This window comes from Octodon degus, unplaced genomic scaffold (assembly GCF_000260255.1).
Source record: "Octodon degus isolate 3935 unplaced genomic scaffold, OctDeg1.0 scaffold00052, whole genome shotgun sequence".
Lineage (NCBI taxonomy): Eukaryota > Metazoa > Chordata > Mammalia > Rodentia > Octodontidae > Octodon > Octodon degus.
This window is the reverse complement of record NW_004524628.1, coordinates 10,843,801-10,864,284: the sequence shown is the minus strand read 5'-3', so window position 1 is coordinate 10,864,284 and position 20,484 is coordinate 10,843,801. Positions and strand designations below refer to the sequence as shown.

General features: G+C 49.8%; 1 protein-coding gene across 2 annotated transcripts in view; it reads right to left on the bottom strand.

Annotated features, from left to right (window-relative positions):
* Positions 1–7,115: 7,115 nt before the first annotated feature.
* The window catches only part of CUNH2orf49 (chromosome unknown C2orf49 homolog), a 13,783-nt gene continuing 414 nt past the window's right edge, over positions 7,116–20,484 (bottom strand). Inside the window, exons 2-5 of one of the 2 annotated variants that reach the window (XR_002821477.1) lie at positions 19,105–19,271; positions 15,045–15,420; positions 13,582–13,738; positions 7,123–7,205 (exon numbers count right to left, since the gene is read on the bottom strand). Coding sequence is in view for 1 of the 2 variants with exons in the window: in XM_004633206.2 (XP_004633263.1) it covers positions 7,149–7,205; positions 15,045–15,420; positions 19,105–19,271 (600 nt within the window). In the remaining variant the exon portion in view is untranslated. Of the gene's footprint in view, positions 7,206–13,581; positions 13,739–15,044; positions 15,421–19,104; positions 19,272–20,484 lie in introns of both variants that reach the window. The other variant, XM_004633206.2, reaches the window with a different exon arrangement.

Here is a 20,484-nt window from a genome sequence, read left to right as displayed (position 1 = left end):
GGAAGCCAGGGCACTGGACCCTTCATTCTGTCACAACTTGACCCAATCCAGTCACGCAGAGGGCCACGCTCAAGATCTACGCAGTGCGACCATTATGGAAATCAGTGTGGAGACTCCTTAAGAAACCAGGACTGGAAATCCCACTCAAGCCTGCTAACCCCTAATGGGCATTCTCCCAGAGGAACTGAAAGCGTCCTATCATAGTGACATATGTGTGCCCGTGTTTACAGCAGCACAATTTGTGATAGCCAGATCTTGGAAACAACCAAGACGCCCGTCACATGAAGAATGGTTGAAAAAGATGTGGCATTTTTATACAATGGAATACTACTCAGCTATAAAGAATGATAAACTTGAAGCCTTCATGTTTAAGTGGATGCTGCTTGAAGATACACTTCTAAGCGAAATAAACCAGAGCCACATGTGTAAATATCGTGTACTCTCCCTAGTATAAGAACTCCAAAGAAGAAACACAGATAGAAAGGTATGACAATTAAAAGGAAAGTGAGAACTTGAGGACTGGACAATGAGGAGAGGGAAAGGAGAAAAGCTGGGAAACAGGACAGGGGCAAGACCCCGCATTTATACACACAAGATGGGTGGACAATGGTCCCGAGAAACATCAGCAGGTTTTTGAAACTAGCAGTTAACTGGTAGGATTCTCACCCTAATGATACACGCTGATGCCTGTGAACCACGCAACTGTGCTGAAGATAGCAAGGTGTGACAGAAGGGTCACGCTGGGAAGGCCTGTCATTCTGGTCTTCTAAATGCGTACTTCTCGCCATGACATACCAATTATTACCATACTGTCTCTCAAGTAAAAGGTTTTTTTTTTTTTTTAATTAAGGGTTGTTAATTGAGGGAAAAAAAAAAACAAAAAGGTTTTAGTGGCCCAGGAAGTAACCTGGCTCCAGGAAGGGCCTCGGCTCGGCAGCTCTCCTGCCACAGCAGACGCTGTCGGCTGCTGCAGGAACGGGCACGATGCCCTGGAAACACGCTGCCTAAAACCCTCCAGCAGCGCCGCGGCGTCCGTGTGCACCTGAGTGCACACCTCTGCCTGGCATTCAGCGACAGGGTCAGGAACAGACAGAGGGGAACGTGGAAGGCGACCTCGGGAAACGGAGAAGGCGGCGAGGGAAGGCTGCAGGTAAGCTGCAGAGGCCAGCATGCTAGAGACCAGGCTTCCAGGCCCCGCTGCTGGCCCTGGACTCAAGTGGCTTTCTCAAGCGTAGTGATGGTCGGGGCAGGCGCCATCTCCGAGCACACAGACAAGCGTTCTGTGCCTAGGAGACAGCCCGTTAGGTGCGCCACTACGCCAGCCGGGGGCGGTGAGCGCGCAGCAGGATGGCGTCCAGATGAGGTACATGCCAAACGTACTTCAGTCACGAAACGCAATTCGCAGACCCAAAATAATTAACTAAGAGAACACTTACCAAAACATAAAACACAGATGCCATTCCTGACAACTATCAACATTTATACAATTAGATGCTGGTGGAGAGAATAACCTTCCAGGCCTGAGGGACCGAAAGGAAAATCTGCATTTCAGGTCAACTCTGTAGGTGTCTACAGAACCGGCAAGCCTAACGGGTGTCTCCTAGGCAGAACGCTTGACTTTAGTTGTGAAGCTCCCTTGCTGTTCCTTCTCTAGCTATCAGTATAGCTCAGGCTTAGCTAGGATTCATAAGAAGACAGGGCAAGGCTCTTCGAAGGTAGGACTTAACCCCAGAAACAGTAAGATGAAAGGTGGAGGAACCCGAGATTGCCCTTATCGCTGGCTGCCGAGGCTCCCGCCTGGTACCAGCTGAGATTTCTAAGTCCATGGTGTGGGCACAGCGGAAGCACCGAGTGTGTGGCCGGAAGCTGGGGGGCCGTTCTCACTGTGGTGCGGTCACGGGCAGAAGGATCTGCCCAGTGACGACTCGCATCGCGCCGCTGGCCTCGCTGCCGCAGGTTGGACCCAGAAGCCCCTAAAGGCTGGCAGCTGAGGTCACTGGGATTGGCCTTAAGAGGACTGTGAGGTGCTGGCCTCTACTTTATGCTTCTTGGGCACTGCAAGGGGGACGGTTCTGCCACACTCTGCCACGGAGTACTGCAAAACTAAGCTTCAGTTAAATTATAATTCTAACTGTAAATAATTAAATTTTAAATTTTAAATTATATCCACTATTTTGTTATGGGTACAAATGGCTGCTGGATGTGATAGCCATGAGTAGATACTTATAGAGCTAGGAATACAGTGCCCCTCACAATCTCTTTGCTGTCAAGAAGGCAACGCAGGGGCACCTCAGGAGCAGCAAGCACCCCTTGCAGCCAGAACCTTGGTTCTGAACACTCTTCTCCAGTAAGGCCAGCCCAATCCTCTCGGCCAAGCAGCTGATGCCAGGTCTTGGGCAAGAAATACCGAAAATGAACCCGTTGTCCATCCAATGTCAGAAACTCGGGCCGTGCTCCAAAAGCTTCTGGTGGCCAACAACCACATCTGGAGGGAGGAGAAAGCAAGCACTATACACAGGTGGCTGGCTACTCACGAGCGGTGAACCCCAAATAATGTACGGACACTCGCTCCCAGAGGGGCGCTGACTGCACTGCCTGCTTCCGAGCGCAGCACAGTGCAAGAGCTGTGTTCTGAGGAGACTGTCAGCCAGGTGGCCAAGGCTGCGCGCTCAGTGGTGACATGTTCACTGTGCCCTCGAAACCGTGAGAACAGCACTCTGCTTTGTGCCTCCCCCAAATCCGCAGCCCCTGTGCACTTGCTGAAAAACATCATTCAGATCCCAACCGTGAGGCCTCAGGCCTGACCAGCACACCCAACGCAAAAGCAATCTCAGCCTTTGCCTAAGGAAATGCCTGCCTGCTGTGGCACTGTGTGTGGGCCCGCCCCAGGGACACGGCAGGGCGCTAGTCCTATGCAGGTCCATGTGAAAATACAGGATGTTAGCAGCAGGGTGGCAGTGTTGGTTCACTTACAACATGGGCCATGCTAAATCCGTTACTGGGGAGACTTGGTGTGAGGGGTATGAAAATTCTTGGTCTTACCTTGGCAATTCTCCTATAAATATGAAACTTCCCTAAGATTTATGACTAAAAAATTTAAATTGTATTCCAACACTGTGAGGCTGAGGCAGGACGATTCCAAATCTGAGTCCAGCCTTGTCTTTTGGACCCTCCCAGGAGGCTGAGGGTGGAGGAGCCCCTTGAGTTTGAGGCCAGCCTGGGCTACACAGCAAGTTCAAGGGCAGCCTGAACTCCACAACAGACCCTACCTCAAAAAATGAAACAAAGCAAAACAAAACAAAAAAATGGGAAAAGTCTGATATTTGTTGAAAAAGCTGCGAAGTAGTAATAAGGGACACAGGGTGTCACTGTGACAGATAGACAGGCCAGCCTCCTCTCAGGAAGGAAAGGCTCTGTGGCTCAGCGGTGCCACTGCAGGAGGGCTGTGGAGGGGCAGGTGTGGAGGGGCTCACTGGCACAGGCAGGGCCCATCGGGCTGGGGTCCCGGTGCTGCAGGCTGCAGTGAGGACCAGACCTTCCCTTGGGGCCCCCCAGAATGCTGAGATCTGGGCTGTGGCCTGTGTGGGTGACTGCAAGGATTGCTCTTGGGAGCAGCACGTTGGAGATGGCCCATGCCACGCGGCAGCAGGACACACACAGCAGCAGAGAGCCTTCTGTAGGGTCAGCCGTCTCTGGTCAAGCGCTGTTCCTATGACTCACCAGGCTGGCCTCCTCTCGCCAGCTTCAGGCACTGTGGACTTCAGGGCAGCCTTGGGCACCAGGCCGGGCTCCAAGCGGGAATACCCAAAGCTTTTCCAAGTGACTGAACTGAGGTAAATGATGTATCACCAAGACAGCATCTTGGAAGCAGGTGCAGCTCAGCCCACGCGCCTGCCCAGCGTGCATGGGGCCTGGAAGAAGGAAGTCACATGCTCACAAAGCAAGGTGGCTCTTCCACTGGCCTCCGGCACCGCCCCAGGGCCAGCAGCTATCTCCAGATGGTTCCATTTTGTCAGAAGGCTCTCTGCATGCGAAGGTCCAGGAACTGCTCTGTCAAGGCACACTGGTCACACCTCTGTCCCACAGCAGCAACGCGCCGTTCTCTGTGGCCCCACAACAGACCACTTGGAGGGGTCGCCTGTTCCCAGCCACACAGAGGGAAGGACAAGTGGACTTCCCTACAGTGCTTGAGATGGAAAGACAGGGTGTCAGGGAATCTTCCCACCCTGTTTTAAAAATTTATGTATTTGGTACAGGATCTGACTACACAGCTCCCATGCACTGTGATCCTCCTGTCTCAGCCTTCCCAGTGCTGCGATTACAGGCATGAGCCCCCACGCCTGGTCTCAGTGGCCAGCTCAGTGCACCTGCGAGTGGCAATCGAACCCTGGTCCCTACACTTGCCTATGCGGGTGGTTAGTCCACTGAGCTATCTTGCCAGTCCCCCAGCTTACTTTTTAAAGAATAGACCTACTGAGATAATTTTATTCAGCTTTATTTAAATAAGGATAAAGCTACTTAAAAGACTTTTTACATACAAAAATGTACATTACAAGGTCAAACTTCTCTGTATCGAATTACAAAACTTACACAAGCATTTAATAAAAGAGCACACTTAAAAACACTTGACCATCTGGCAGCCTCTGGAAAGCCCTGAAGCCCTCACACATTCATGACTCGATCTACTGGCAGTTACTTAATGTAAGTCTCAGACGTCATTGCTATTGAATGAGTCTCTAGGTCAGTTTTAGAATCATCTCTCAAAACAAGTCAACCGAAATGCAATTTCAAATAAAAACTCCAACTCCGAAGGCTTCTAACACTTGCACAGGTTATCACAGCCTCCCGGCTGTGGTGAGCCGGCTTCCCCAGCACCCAGTGGCTGGCCATTCCAGATGCCTTGCAGCTGTGACAGCCACCAACAGGGTTTCAAGACGGGACTTCAGCAGCCCTGGGTCCCAGGTGTGAGGCCTAGGTCAGTGCAGCTCCGACGGCGAATGCACAGGTCAAACAATATGCCTCGCAACCCAAAGCCTCAGCCCGGGCTCTGCAGGGCATGAGAACGGATGACAGAAGGAGCCGTGTGGGGAAGGGCAGGAGAAAGCAGGAGGGAGAGGGAAGGCTCCTGCACACGCAGCCACCCGCCAACCCAGGGAGTCAAGAGCGTGGTGGAGCGTGAGTGGGGGAAGGTCGTCTAAGCCAGCTCTCCAGGCTCATCCTTCTGCGTGTGAAGCAGACCTAGGCCCCCAAAGCCCGGTGCCTGGTGCATCTCAGATCGGGGCATGTGGGGCGCTCGGCCCGCTGGGCTCCAGACAGCCCAGGAGTTTGGACTCCACGTGTTTGTGATATGAACTTCAATTTGAAGCAACAGTGTGACACAGTTCAGCTGTTATTACCAACCTACTCTGTAAGTTAAACATACAAATTAAAAATTAATTTCACTGAGTAACTAAAAATAAGCTCCCACTGACAGAATCGTCAACATGGTTAACTCTCCCTTAACTAAGAGGGAAATATAGGTGGAAGCAGAGGGGTCAACCGAATAAAAAAGTTCTTCCCTAAAACCTGTCCTTTCTAAGTTTCTTATAATGCACACCAGAAGATCAGAATGCCATCAGACCACTGGCGCACACCTGTAATCCCAGCACTTGGGAGGCTGGGGCAGGGGGATTGGTGTGAGTTTGAGACCAGCCTGGGATACAAAGTGAGCTCAAGGCCAGCCTGAACTGCACAGCAAGACCCCACCTCAAAATGAAACAAAAAAAAAAGGAAAGAAAGTCATCAGCCCTGCAGGTAACATGCTTACAAATGGACCATAAAAGGAGAAATGCACATAACCCTTACTGTGTGTCAGTTCTGTCTTATGCATACATATTTAACCTGGAATAAAGGCAGGGTGATCAGAACTGTTGTCTCAGTACAGTACTTACCTGCAAGGCTGAACTAATTGTTTATAAGGTTACTAAATAGCTGAACAAAAAGCTTATTTTAACAAATCAAGCGTAACAGTCCTCTAAAACATACATAAAAGGCAAACCCCAGTTTAAGACCAATCATACATAGTAAGAAGTATAAAGCAGTGGTGGCGAACCTGGGGCACACATGCCACAGCGGGCTGTTATCACTGAAAGCTCTAAAACATTGCCATCACTGGTCTAAAACATCCTTTGTTCTTCGCTAGAGACACACAGCAGATGAGCTGTCACAGGACCCTTCAGCACAGGTTCCATGACTGTGACGTAAACACTATCCTGTCACTGACTCCCACAGTGTAGCGTGGTACCACCACCCCAAAACCAAAATCCTCTGCAGACAGTCCCGCAGGGCTGGCCTGGCTCCAGCGCTGCGCTCCACCTGCCTGCTTGGGGCACGGGGCTCCCCTGCCACCTGTCATAGGCTCTCCTACCTTCCTGCATCCTGCCTACGCCTTTTCTCTCAACTTCTAATATGAGGACCTGGCCTGAAAAGCTTTAGACCCACTTCATTTTTAGAGCTGAAGCTCTTAGCAGGGAGTCACAGCTGAACTGAACACAGTCCAGATTGCTCGTGAAGAGCGAGCAGGGTAACAGCCGCAGACCAGTGCGCCAGGGCCAGTGCTCTTGTCCCTCTTCCAGCCGGGGCCTGGGAAGGCGTAGGTGGGGCAGTGGGGACCAGTGCCGATCTCTTGGCACCAGCAATCTCTTCTGCAGGCCGGGCGACCACCATGTCTTTGGTGAGCCCCGAGGGAGTGTGGACAGCCATGCTACAGCACCGACAGGAGCTGTATGGGGGTTCTGCTTGAAAAGCAATTAACAAAAGCGGTGAACCAGGAAAATACTGGAGTTAAAAAACCCTGAACTGTCCCCAAAGACACTGAAAAAGACTAAGGAAAAATAACTCTTAAAAGTCATCAGGTGCTTGCCACCAGACCTGCAGCTGAGAAATGGACAATGTAACTGTCATTCATGGTGCCCTTACTTTAAAAACATTCTTTCCTACTCAAAGAAATTGAAAAAGGAGGGAAGATGGGAAGGAACGGCACTGTTTTTAGCCCATCTTAGCTTCTTACGCAATCCAACAACAATCAGTAGCTGTGAATACTGTCAGTAGATGTGAACTTATCTGAAATCTACAGTTACAGCTGCATTTCCATTTCGGGACACTTTCTTTCAGGGCCACGTGACATGCTGTATCTTCCTCTTCGTTTCTGGTGGCTTCAGGTTGTTCTAAAAGACATGAACAGAAACCAGTTTACACTTGCCAAACGCCCGGCACTGCAGCAGCTCCCTGTGCACACGAGGGTGACGCCACTGCCCTGGTGGGGTGGGATTCCGGTGAGGCCAAGAAGCAGCCTCCTGGACTTGCAGTTCTGACAACAGCACGTGCAGAGCCTGCCCGCTGGGCCTGCCCAGGACGAGCATCTCAGGGTGGGAGGTGGCACGGGAGGCCCTGGCTCCCGGGCAGAGCTGACTGGCAGGGCCTGGGCCCCCGGCCTTCTCGGCCCTGCTTCTTGGCCTGGGGCCATCTCTTCCTCAATCCATACTCCATCAGCAGCAAGGAAGCATTAACAGTAAGAGGACGAGAGGACAAGAGGACCAGAGGGCGCCTGTGTGTCTGTTCCACCTGAGCAAGCCCAGTTCCTCCAAGCAGAGACAAGCTCTGCAGGAGCCGGGAGACTCACCCCTCACACCTCTGCATCCCCCAACTCTCATTCACAGCCTCCTTGGTGCCCCCTCAAGGTGCAGGTACGAGCACAGAAGCAGCTCGTGTCCTAGGTGCCTGCCTGGCACCAGACAGCTGGATGGACGCTCACCAGTCTGTGCACCCTCTAACTCTGGAGGCTTGCAAGTTCCCTGAACCCCCTAAGTTTCTGTTTGTGGTCTAAGAAGTGAGTACCAACAGTGTCCACTCCCTAGGGTGGCCGAGAGGACTGAAGGAACTAACTGCAAGGATAGCCAGGCAGCCCTGCTTCTGCAGAGTCTCCTGTTTCACAGGTCTGTCTTACCCCAACACAAACTAGATGGCAGTGCAGTCAGCCTACTACAGGAATAACAGCAGTAACGGCTACAAAGCTGAGAGGGGTTTCAAAATACACTAATGCTCCTAAAGAAGCTAAGGGTCAAAAAGGCCTTTCACGCACAGAGGTGCAGCAGCATCTCCTGAACTGTGTAACTGAACTAGGTAACAGGCCAGCAGGAGGGATCCAGGCACTGAACGCATCAACGCAGCAAAGTGTACCACAGATCCTGCGCGCGCATCCCCTCCCAAGCCAGGCACACTGCAGGCCGGAGTGTGACCTCAGAGACCTGGGGCACAAACAGATTTAACATCAGGCCACAGAGGTAACTTCATCTGCATCTGAATGTTACTCCTTTTACAAGGTAGAAGGAACTATAATGAGAGAAATCTAGGATAAGTACTTCCACCTCAAGCATTTGAAGTCAAGATACATTGAGTGGACTTAAAACAATCACCATGGATTTTACAATTCCAAGGTTCAAATGAGCAATTAAAAAAATGGGCAATAAAATGTGACAGTCGGACAGACTGGTGGGGTGCTGCATACCTGTAATCCCAGTACTCTGGGAGGCAGAGGCAGCAGGGTGACAGATTCAAAGCTGGACTGAGTGACTCGGTGGCTCACTGCAACCCTGCCTTAAACTGAGGAAAAGAGTACAGCAGAGGCCTGGCTTCAATCCCCAAGACCAAGAAAACAGCATCCTCCAGACTATGTGACAGGTCCTAGCCCTAGTACAAACTGCTAAAATCATTATGGTGGTCACCTAATATGGCCGATGCCCTTAAAACAAAAGCCCATCTTCCCAAGACCACCTCCCTCTTCTCAAACTTGGCCCAGAACATAATTTACTTTTACCCTTCCCGCTGCCTCAGGGAAGACCCCAATCAGCTCCTCAGGTCTATCTAAACATCCCTTTCAAACTCCACCCTGGCAAAAGGCCACAAGAGCCTCAGCCTCCCTTTGTTCCACTTGAGAGAATTCATCTTCCTCACATCTGTGTCCTCAAGGCTGCGGAGATGGCTCAGTAGAGTAAGTGCTTCCCTGGCAAGCGCAAGGGCCTGAGTTCAATCCCCGGTTCCGGGGGAAAAAAAAAGAAGAAATAAAAAAAAACTTTCTCCTCAAAGAAAATAAAGCCTATTTCCCTTTTTCCTTCTGTCTGTTTCTCTGCTGGGCTGGTTCACCTGAAAAAAAAACCTATTATATGGGGCCGTGAGTCAGCCAGCAGCTGAGGCTCCTGGGGGCCAAAACCCCCCAGTCCTGAGACTCCCTCCTCTGGGATCTGCCTATTTGCTGTTGCCAGCTTGCATGCAACACTGGTCCACCTCCCATCTCACACGTAGGATGAGCTCTCCTGCTTCTGGCTCTCTCAGTCAGGGGTTTGTTCTCTTCACTTTGCCTTGGGTGTATATCCTTCCCTTAGAACACTCCCCTGTCATCTTTGGAAATTCACAGGGCCCTGCATCTGGAAGTCCAACCATCCCTGGTGCCTCCGCCCCAGAGGGAACCCCCACCCCCATGATGACTGGAGGGACCAAGGTCTGGGAACTTCGCTTTCACTCTTCTTAGCTTTGAGAGCTGGTGACAACTCCCTGAGCTTTTTTTTTTTTTTTTGTATTTTAGGGAAGGGTCTACAGGGTGTTCAGGGTCTCACTATTAGATTGGACTCTTGGTGATCTGCCCGTTTACAGCCTCCTAAGGGCTGGCATTACAGGCGTGCCACCACACCCAGTCTCAATTGCCATCTCAGTGTGCCCTGGGGGTGGGGTCAGCACAGTAGACTGGGGATCAAACCCCCAGCCTCTGAGCCTGCTTGCAGGCGCTTTAATCCACTGAGCTATCTGGCCAGCCCTCGCTCTCCAGGCTTGGAAGTCTGCTCAGCCTTAATTCGGTCACTCCGGGGAACTGTTCTTTCCTTGGGTGTATACCCTTCACTCAGAACATTCCCCTGCCATCACCATGGGAAATGTTCTCACTCCCAGGCCCCAAAAGACACTCCATGGGGATGCCTGGTCTGTAATCTTGGCTTCCCAGCCTTCGGGAAGCCATAAAACCGAAGCGATTAATCTTCTACTGTCAAACAGCTGGGCTACAATATAAGCTCGACGGCAAAACCCAGTGGCCAATAGAAAAAACTTCTGATTCTAATTCTCCCAAGTTTAAAAAACTTCTGTCACCACACCAGCAAATGGCAAAAAAGTCCCTCTATTCCTGCTTTTTTCTCCTAGAAGACACATCCCTCCCTCGTTGGTCCCACCCTCCCTTGACAGCACAAAGGGGCCCGACACTCTCCACTCACACGGCTCCGCCCGGGCCCTCCTCCTACTTGCTCAGATTCTCTAGGAGACGCTGCTCCCGTCTCCGCTTCCCCTAGCCTCCCAGCTGCAGCTCCTCAGCCGCCTCTGCTGCAGTCTCCTGAGCGTCCAGCCTGGCCGCCCTCCTCCCTTCATCTGCTCCGGCCTCTCACCCCACTGTTACTTCCTCACCCCCATCTCTCTTTCCGTAGTTGCTAAAACCAAAGACAAGTCCCCCGCCTAACGATCTCCAGTCAGATCAGACCCTGCGCCTGGAACGACAGAACCGACAGCCAGGGCACCTTCCCATCCTCGCACAGGGGCTGCTGCCACCAGCCCCTGCCTCCCCTGCAGCTGCGGCCTCACCCCACCTTCAGTGGATCTACGTTCCTCACGTTGCTCACTGCCCCCTTCCCCTCATGACCATAGTCTTTTTCTTTAGGGTCTTCACTTTAACACTTTTCCCCCCCAACAGTGTGTGCCCCTCCCTCTGCTATCCATCAAGCTAGAGACAAGACACAGCCCAGCGAGCAAGCAAACACCCTACCCTTTCCAGTGGCGCCCGCTGCTCACCCCCGGCCGGCCGGCCGCCTCCACAGATGTGGCCGCGCAGCCTCTCTCTCTGCCAGCCTACTTGTCTGCGCCCTGCACACTGTCAGTGCTGCTCTACCGTGCTGCGCCCAATCCTTACACCCTGCTCAGTCGCCTGCTCCTATACGCTGTATTAGACCTGAGCACATATATTAACCATAAATAAGAGGTTTTTACCTTTTCCAAATTCTTCTTATAAGAGATCTCTAATTGGCCTACAAAAGCTCTGACTAGTCACTCATAATTACAAACCTAAGAAGGTCATTGTAATTTAACCTGGCCAGAAATATATTTGAGTGCACTCTCATTTTATAAAGATGTCCATATGTCCTGCGTGTACTTGTTTTTATGTCATTCTACAAACAGTTATTCCTTTTTTATTTGAGCTCTAAAATACAGACTTAAAAGCATGCTTTCTCCTGAGTTACCAGCTGGTCTAAGTGATATCAAAATTAGTTTCTAATTAAATAAAAATCATTATAACGAGGAGAGATTATTAGACAGGACTCTTGATTGTTCGAAAAAGGGTGGCCAATCTGTTCACCAACAGAGAGCCCCCAATAATCTACTTAGAAGACACTCCTGATAATTTGGTCACTGGTTAAAACAAAGTTTTTTCAAAATTTAAAATAAGGTTTTCTCATAAAGGATGCTCAACATATTAAGTGTATTCATGCCTTCCAAATACACCGTATTCCACAATGCAGATTTTCTTTCAGATTTAAACACATGCCTTTCTCTTATGCCCCAGGTATTCATAATAAGAGGTTCTCGCCAAGCCAACATGAGGTCACCAGTCGTGACGATTTTCTAACTAAAGCTTCTCACATGCGTGCTGTGCGTGCCATTGCACTGAGAGACGCCAGGACACAGTGGAGACTGCATCACCTGTTACAACCGCTGCGCTGCGCTGCGCTACTGTGTGTGACCACTGATATCGAATGTTCTCTGAAAAGGTATGTAACTGTTATCCGTCAACATTCTACTGGGATTTAACTGCTGAAATGTCCATGGTTGGTAAAAAATAACAGTTCTCTGGTTACACTTTATATTTCAAGGTACTTGATACTCAGATAAAATTCTAATGATCAAGTATATTGCTCCAAACTAAATATACTATTATAGGGGCTGGGGAGATGGCTCAGTAGAATAAGTGCTTGCTTGGAAAACTCAAGGGCCTGAGTTCAATCCCTGGCTCCGCAAATAAATAAATAAATAAATAAACAAACAAACAAACTAATATAGACCCAGACTCTCCTAGAAAAAACTGTTATAATTCCTATTTTATATCCCTATCTGTTGCTAACATTCATTCACTTTTTAAATTTTTTTTGCAGTACTGGGGATTGAAAGCAGGACCTTACGCTTGCCAGGCAAGTGCTTATTCTACTGAGCTATCTCCTCAGCCCTGTTGCTGACATTCATGCCAAGCTAAAAAGACAGATCTCAGTCCTCAAGCCCTACAGAAAAACTTTTTTAATCTAACTTTCCGTGTCTTCAATAATAGAGACCAAAATTAACTATACATAGTGCCAACTTTTGGCTGCGACACTCGGGACTTCCATCAAAACAGGACCTTGACGAGGTAATGCTGAACCTACACAATGCTGCCACCCGGGCCAAGTGTGATGAAGGAGGACACTGGGCACGAGCCTGCCCCAAACTGCAGCCATTACTAGGACATCTACAAGCCTGAGGGTCACTGGAAATGCGACTGCCCTGCCCGCCAGAAAGCGGGTATGTCATCCAATTCCCTGCTCTCACAGGAAACTCGCTACAGCCAGATCCATACACTTGACCTCCTTGGTCTTGCCACTGAAGAGCAACAACAGAGCTTGGGTTCCACAGTCCACATCGAGGTATCTTTGTCAGAGGCCCAAGTCTCACTAGACAACTCAGGTAAAAAAACTTTTCTTGCTGACATGGAGACCACATCTAATGTTCTGCCTGAGTTCTAAAGTCGCTATGCTAGCTCTACAGTCTCCATAGTGGGTGTTGATGGCTGACCTACATGACTCCTTCAGACAGGCCCACTTCCTGCTGGCTCCAGACACTGCTCCTCACTCATAATTTCCTTGTGATCCCAACCTGTCCCCTACCTCTCATGGGGAGAGACCTCCTCCAAAAGCTCCACTTCTCTCCCCTCTCTCTCCACAGTGTACATCTTACAAACCCAACTTCTGTACACAGCCAGTTCCTCCCTCCCTCTTCCCTTGTCGACCACACACTCAAGACACTTCCAGTCCCACTTGTGCTACACATGGCATTGCTATACTAATGTGCCTCAGAGATTCCACGGCGTTTTCCTACAATCCCCAATACCTGAGAGCCCCAAACATCAGAAGAGACTCCAGCCCATACGCCTTCACCATTCCCTTACACCCCAAATGCCCAGACCTCTTTGTCGTCTCATGGACTGATCCACTCTCCGATCTCAACAGCTCACATACAGTCCTACCTCAGGGGTTCAGAGACAGTCCTCATTTCTTTAGCCAAGTCCTTGCTGCTGATCTCAAGACCCTTGGCCTCAAGCCCAGCCTGCTCCTCCAATATACAGACGCCCTCCTCCTTTGCTCTCCCTCTTATGTCCTAGCCCTGCGACACATAGCTACTCTTCTCAATTCTCTGTCAGGATGAGGTATGGCATCTCTCCCTCCAAGTTCAGATAGCCTCACCAAAAGTCAAATATCTGGGACTCACCCTCACTCCCACCACTCGTGCGATCACTGCTGACCGCAAAGCTCTCCTTCATGAACTTCGGGTGCTGGCCACAAACAGCAAGTCCTCTCCTTCCTTGGTCTGGCTAATTTCTTCCGCCTCTGGGATCCCGACTTCACCTCTCTGGCACAGCCTCTCTCTAGGGCATCAAAGGGTTCCCTGTTAGAGCCCCTTGACCCCACTGCTCCTATACGTTCCTCCTCTCACAAGCTACAACAGGCTCTCCTAAGGGCCCCGGCTCTCACTCTACCCAACCCCACTCAGACTTTAGCCTACACACCACCTCGAAGGGTCATAACAGTGGATGTCTTACGACATAACAAGGGACCATCCTTTCAGGCAGTAGCCTTTCTAAACAACTAGACAACACAGCTCACAGATAGACTCCATGTCTCCTCACACAACAGCAGCCACACTAAGGAGAGACAAAAAGTTCAACAGAAAGTTGAAGACAATTTACCATAGTCCACTCACCCCCTTCACCTTAGTGAGCTCATCACATGTAAGACAATTCCAGCTCAAATGACTGCGCGCATACAACGAATCACTTAATGGTCACAGAGGATCCATCCATCACTGCTTCCCCTGGGGCCCTCCCAATCCCACCACATTATTCTATACCTTTCATAAGGCCCCTGAATACAGTTGTGTCGAAGTCCCACAGATGACCCTGCCCCCCTTTCCCCAAATTAATATAAAAAACTAAAACTCGATACTCCTCTTCAACATGGCTGTGGTAAAATAACACATTCAAATCACAGACCCCCCTCTTGCTTCCCCTCCTGTGTCCTTTAATCATGATGACATGTACTCATAACACGCTATCATTTTAAACTCTTCCAAGGTTTCTTCAGTCTCCAACGTGAGCCGTCACTAATGATAAACCTGAGACACATGGCACTAACTTCTCCACGGGAATAAACCGTTGTACCGTCAACCTTCCTTGCCCCCAAGACGACGCCCCTGTCTAGCAGGAAGCAGTCTAAGAGACACACTGTCCCTTTTCATAACTACCAAAAGATGGAAACGATAGGTTCTAGCCCTAATGTGAATTGCTAAAATCATCATAGTGGTCATCTAATACGGCCGACGCCCTTAAAACAAAAGCCCATCTCTCTGAGACCACTTCCCCCTTCTTCTCCAACTCAGCCAGGACATAATTTACTTCCACCCTTCAAAACATCCCCTTCAAACGCCACCCTTGACAAAAGCCCATAAAAGCCTCAGCCTCCCTTTGTTTTAATTAAGGGAATTCCTTATCTTCTCCAAATTCTTTCCATGTCCTCAAAGAAAATAAAACCCCTTTCCCTTTTTCCTTCTGCCTGTTTTTCTGCTGCACCAGTCACCCGAAAAAACCTATCACTCTGCAAGGGTTCCAGAGCACAGGCAGTATCACCAGGCCAGCCCTCCGTACCACCCAACAGCACAGAGCCCTGGAAACTCACTGGGACCTCTGTGTCCTCTTTGGGAGCAGCACGCTTCAACTTCACAGGCGTAGTTCCAACAGGGGACAAGGGTGGCGACTTTGCAGTGCCTGGAGGACTTCTCCTGTGTGTTACGTCATGGTTCTGCTTAGTGTCACTATTTCCATGTTCTATTTTATCATTTGTAAGCAAAGTGGAAGATAAGTTTAGGGGCAAGATGCTGGATGAGGAGTTGGGTACTTTACGAAAGGCATTAGTGGTGGCGCCTGCCCGAGGGGGTGGCTTGAGACGATCGGGGGCTCCGTTCTCTGTCTTCTTCACCTTTATGCTTGTGCTGGTCGAGCTTCCATCGAACACGATGAGGGGTCTCTTCCTCAACACGTCCACAGTGCTGGCCCTGAAATCAGAGGGGCATGCATGGGGATGCTGTCAGGTAACAGAGCAGCTCGGTAGGATCCAGAGTTAATGACAAAGTAGCACCTAAGTTTGCTGAGAAGACCACAGAACTCTTGAAAAGGAAATTTTCTGGGCTCACTCTTTCAAAAGAAGAAATTTTCTAGTGCTTTATCTGAAGTGTAGGATATTCATAAGAAATCTAGCCAGCTCACTTAATGTACACATAAGACGAGTGTATTCTTCAGACATCAATTAACCACCTGACCCTAGAACTTCAAACAAGATTTCTGGCTAACAATGCACAGCGGGCTTCTTGGCCACGCCAATCATAATCAGCTGTTATTTTAAAGGTTTTATTTCAAACTATAGAACTACACCAAGAAGCAGTCTACAAAAGGAGGCGGAACCCTCTACTCCAGTTAGGAACAGTGGTCAAGGATAAGGTGTTTTCTACACTAACTAACATTTACCCAATTCTAGCTGGGTAAGATTTGTGGGCCTTCTAGTTCAGCCTCTGAAACTTCCATTTTTATCCATGCGCCCACCCACCCATGCATTTCTGCAGGGCAGGGCACTAAGCCTAGGGCCTCTACTAAGCTCCATGCCGAGCTCTTTCTATTGTGACCCGGGCTGGGCTTTAGAATCACAGGTTCAAGCCCCGTGCAGGCAACTTAGTGAGACCATCTTGGAATAACACACAAAGAGGCTGGGCGCAGCTCAGGGCAGCCTCCAGATCCAACCCGCAGGACCGCGGAAGAGGTTACACAGCACTCCTGAGGTCTGTGAAATGCACACAGCCTGGCCCTGAATGCAACCATCAAGCTAAAATGACGTTTAATCTGGACCAAAACATCTTTCTATCAACAGAGACTGCATGTACACTTGTCTTCCAAAAGACAACGCGCCTGTAATGAGCCTGGGAATATTCTCAATCAGGAGTTTTTCTTTGAAACCAGAGATTAAAACTACTCATCGCAGATGTGTATTCCTCTGTCCCCAGCCCTCTACTCCATCTTCTCCCACTGCCTCCAACATACCACCCAGGACAGTGCCCTACAAACAGAGGCCCCCAAAAGAAAGCAGGTAGCCAGGTGAGGTGGTGCCCATCTGTAATCCCAGCACTTGGAGGCTGAAGCAGGAGGCTCACTGCAAGTTCCGGACCAGCCTGGGCTGGGATGCAAAGTGAGCTCAAGGCCAGCCTGAGCTGCACGGTAGGACCCTAACTCAAAAAGACAAAGAAAGAAAAGCAGCAGCAGCAGCAGCCAGCACCCATCTGTGGTAAGGCAGACAGAGGCGAGGAGACAACGCGCCTCCCCAGAGCCTCAGAAAGCTCGTCCTCATTTACTAGCCGTGACACTAATCAAGTCACACCCGCCTTCTTTCAGAAAGCAAAGCTACTGCCTTGTGCTTTTACAAACAACTTTCTGAAATTTAAAAATATTCATCAGTAAACTAGCTGACAGGCTCTCTGCTTCTGCATTATTCAAAGACTCTGCGGTCTTACCTCCAGTCATCTTTTCTCCAACATTCAGCAAATCCCATTGGTCCTACCTTTGAAACACAGACCTACCCTGTGCAATTCACCCTTGGTGAGAGCAGCCACTAGGCAGTGCAGGGACAAGCCCAGGGCCTCCTGATGACTCGGGTGCTTCCACCTTGCCAGGCACCCACCTTAAACCTTCAGTGGTGGGCACAGTGGGCCTGTTAAAATGGCATCTGAGGGCTGGAGAGATGGCTCAGTGGTTTAAAGCACCTACTTGGAACAAGCTTGGCAAAGCACAGGGACTGCGGTTCAATCCCCCAGCACCACATGCCAGCCAGCCCCGCCCCCTGGTGGGCTGAGCTGGCCACACACACACACACACACACACACAATGAATAAATAAAAATTAAAAAAAAAAAAAATGGCATCTGAGGGTGCCAGTGCTGGCACAGGCTCAAGACCCTCTGGTTTTTCAGAGCAAAGCCCAAGTTCTTGGAGAGCTGTGCCCAGCTACCAAGTGCACCCTTGCATCCGAGGTACTCCTCTTTCTCCTGGTCCCTCTGCTTCCGCCCTATAGAAGGTACACTTTGCTACTCCTGGTGGTGGTGTGATCACAACTGCCTCGTAGATAGCATGTGGGAGCTAGGCTGGTGGTAGCCATGCTGGCTAGGACTGCACCTCAGAAAGAGGCCCACAGCATCTCAGGGCATAAAAGTTACATATACAAGCTGAAGCACTGACCCCAAAACACTAGCTACTGTCTCGGAGTGTTGTCCTCTCACTCTTTCTGCATAACCTCCTCTCGGCGTATCACAGAGATGATTTCAGGCCTCTTATCTAGCCCAGCTCACAGCACTCACATACTTCCTGCCACGACTACCGCCACTCATCCCGAGCCACTGCCCTCTTCATGAATTCACAAAGCCTGGGCTCCGCCCTGGGCAGAGAGGCCTTTATTTTGGCTAGCCAGTATTCTGCCCGACTCTCACCACGACAAATATGCCTCCGTGTCTTCATTCTTCCCATGTGCTGCACTGGAGGTGGTACACGGGAATTCTTACTAGAGTGCCAGTAACTCCTCCAGGAATCACAACATGGACGCCTCTGGACTCACTGAGGCCCAGAAGGGCACTCTATGCCCATTCCTTACTCACCGGATCTGCCACCCTGTGACTTCCAGCTCTTCCCTAAAGTCAAAATGAGCATGGAGTCAGGCATGGTGGCAAAAGCCTGTAATGCCACCACTGGAGAGGCTGAGACAGGAGGATCCAAGTGTTTGAAACCAGCCTTGGCTACAAAGTGTCAAGGCCAGCCTGAGTTGCAAAGTGAGACCCTGTCCCAAAAAGACCCCCCCCCCAAAAAAAAAAAGCACAAAAAGTACCTCTTTTGAGTTGATTCAGGAAATCCAGGTAGCCTAACAGCACAATTAAAGATACTTAAGAAAAAAGACTTCTGGAACTGTGTCAGTGGCAAGACAAATGGGACAGGTGTGTTAGGAGGGAGTATTTTGAGGGGAATTAGTAGCAATGCATCTTTAACTATAATATATTTAAAAAATTTAAACAGTTACCAATGGGGGCCAGCAAGATAGCTGAGTGGACTAAGCATCTGCTTTGGCAAGCACAGGGACCAGGGTTCGATTCCCGGTTTGCATGCTGCTCTGGCTACTGAGTCCCGGTGTGGTGGCGCACACCTGTAATCCCAGCGCTAGGGAGGCTGAAAACAGGAGGGTCACTACGAGTCTGAGCTGCGTAGTGAGAGCCTATACCAAATACATGAAATGAAAAATAAGCAAACAAGCAGTCACCACTGTTTGTGAGCAGGCCTCGCCCAGGGCAAGTGGGCACTCTTCACTCTGCACCCCTGCGCTGTGCTGGGAGGCTGCCTTGCTGCTTCCTACAGGCCTCGCCCCTGAAAAGTCACTTGTCAGTAAGGTTATTCCAGGCTATTTTGCAAAATCCAATTCTTCCTGCTCTGCCTTTACCATCTTTCACTATGTAACATACCATATACTTAACTTTTAAAAACATTTCTCTAAATAAAGTGTGAGTGGGGAATTTTATTAATTTATTCACAGCTATAACCTCAGTGCCTTATGTCAGTAAGCAGCCAAATAATTTTCTTTAACTTAAGTGTAGCTGAGAGTAAAACAAAACTTTTTAGTCATGTAAGACAATAAAAACTAAAAGCATCCCAAAGTACCTCTTAGGTTCATTTTTTATCTCATGTTGTTCTCTCTTCTTTTCCATCATTTTCCCCCATCTATTCTTTGGCAATTCCCTCTGCGGCAATGGTATGGCATGCTGGACATAAAGATCAGTAAGATTGTCTTTGTTTATTCTTACGTCGTTTTCTACAGCTATGTTCTTCTGCAGAAAAAGAAACAAAAGTTAATTTCCAAAGATCACCTTTCATTTTAATAAGTACCTAAAATGGTAAAACATTATTTAAACAAGAAATTATAAAACCATTTTCAAAATCATACAAGCATCTACAGCCCTGTAAGTTACTTTAAATGTGGTATTACAGACAGGTTAAAGGCTGCAAATACGGAGTTCAGTCTCAACTGAAAGACAATGGTCACATATTGTAACTGTCACGAGGACTGCTGCAAACAACTGCCCGGGCACTGTTCCAGGCTGGAAGGCCGCTTCTTGTAACACCAGCTATGGGGGACTGAAGATGGGGCGAAAACATACAAAACAAAGCTAGCAATTACTCCACTCTGCCAATAAGCTTCCTTGGGTGTTACCATTAGGATTGAATTGGCGGGACGAAAGCCCAAACGTCGCCCTACAAGCTGTGCATTGCTCCTGTCTCTCCGATGCCATGCCTCCTCGTCTTGCTTTGTTGCTAGGAACTGAACCCAGAGCCTGAGGTGTGTTGAGTACGCGCTCTCCCACGAGCCCCAAGGGCTTCCCAAGGCTGCCCACCGAAAGCTCGGTCAGCCTGCAGAACGAGCCTGCAGCCCCCGTGAGGGCCGCGACAGCGGCTGCGCACACAGCGGCCCGCCCGGGCTCGCTCTGCTCCCTTCGCGCAGCTTTCAGTTACTGCCCGATCACCCTCATCTGAACCACCCCTTTCCTCACTCCTTAAACGCATTCCCAACATCATGAAAGACACACAGCACGAGTGCGGGTCAGCTGGACAGTCTGGACTCAGGAAGTAAAAACATGTGGAAAAGAGTACAATCCTTTCAACTTCAACTCAGAAAGGCTGGAAAAGGGTGTCCCGATAAACTTAACCCTCTTGTTTTAAATTTAAAAGCTCATTTTCCAGGACAGCGGACTGCTGTTCCAGAGGCTTTAAAAGTGTAGTCCTTGGGCAAATGGCAAGAACTAGCTAAAAATTCAGTTTTTCAGTCCACATTCCAAATGTACTGAGAACCTGGAGACGAGTCCGCGACCTCTTCTAACAAGTTCCTGGCCGCTTTTGACCGACTCTCGATCCGAGAGCCGCAAAGAAAGGTCACTGTGGAGACGACCCGTCTGGCAGGACAGCGAGAGAGGCGAGAGCAGCAGCGCCGCGCGCGGGGCGGCGGCGGGCGGCCCGCACGCTCCGGGGAGCTTCCGGCAGGCGCGC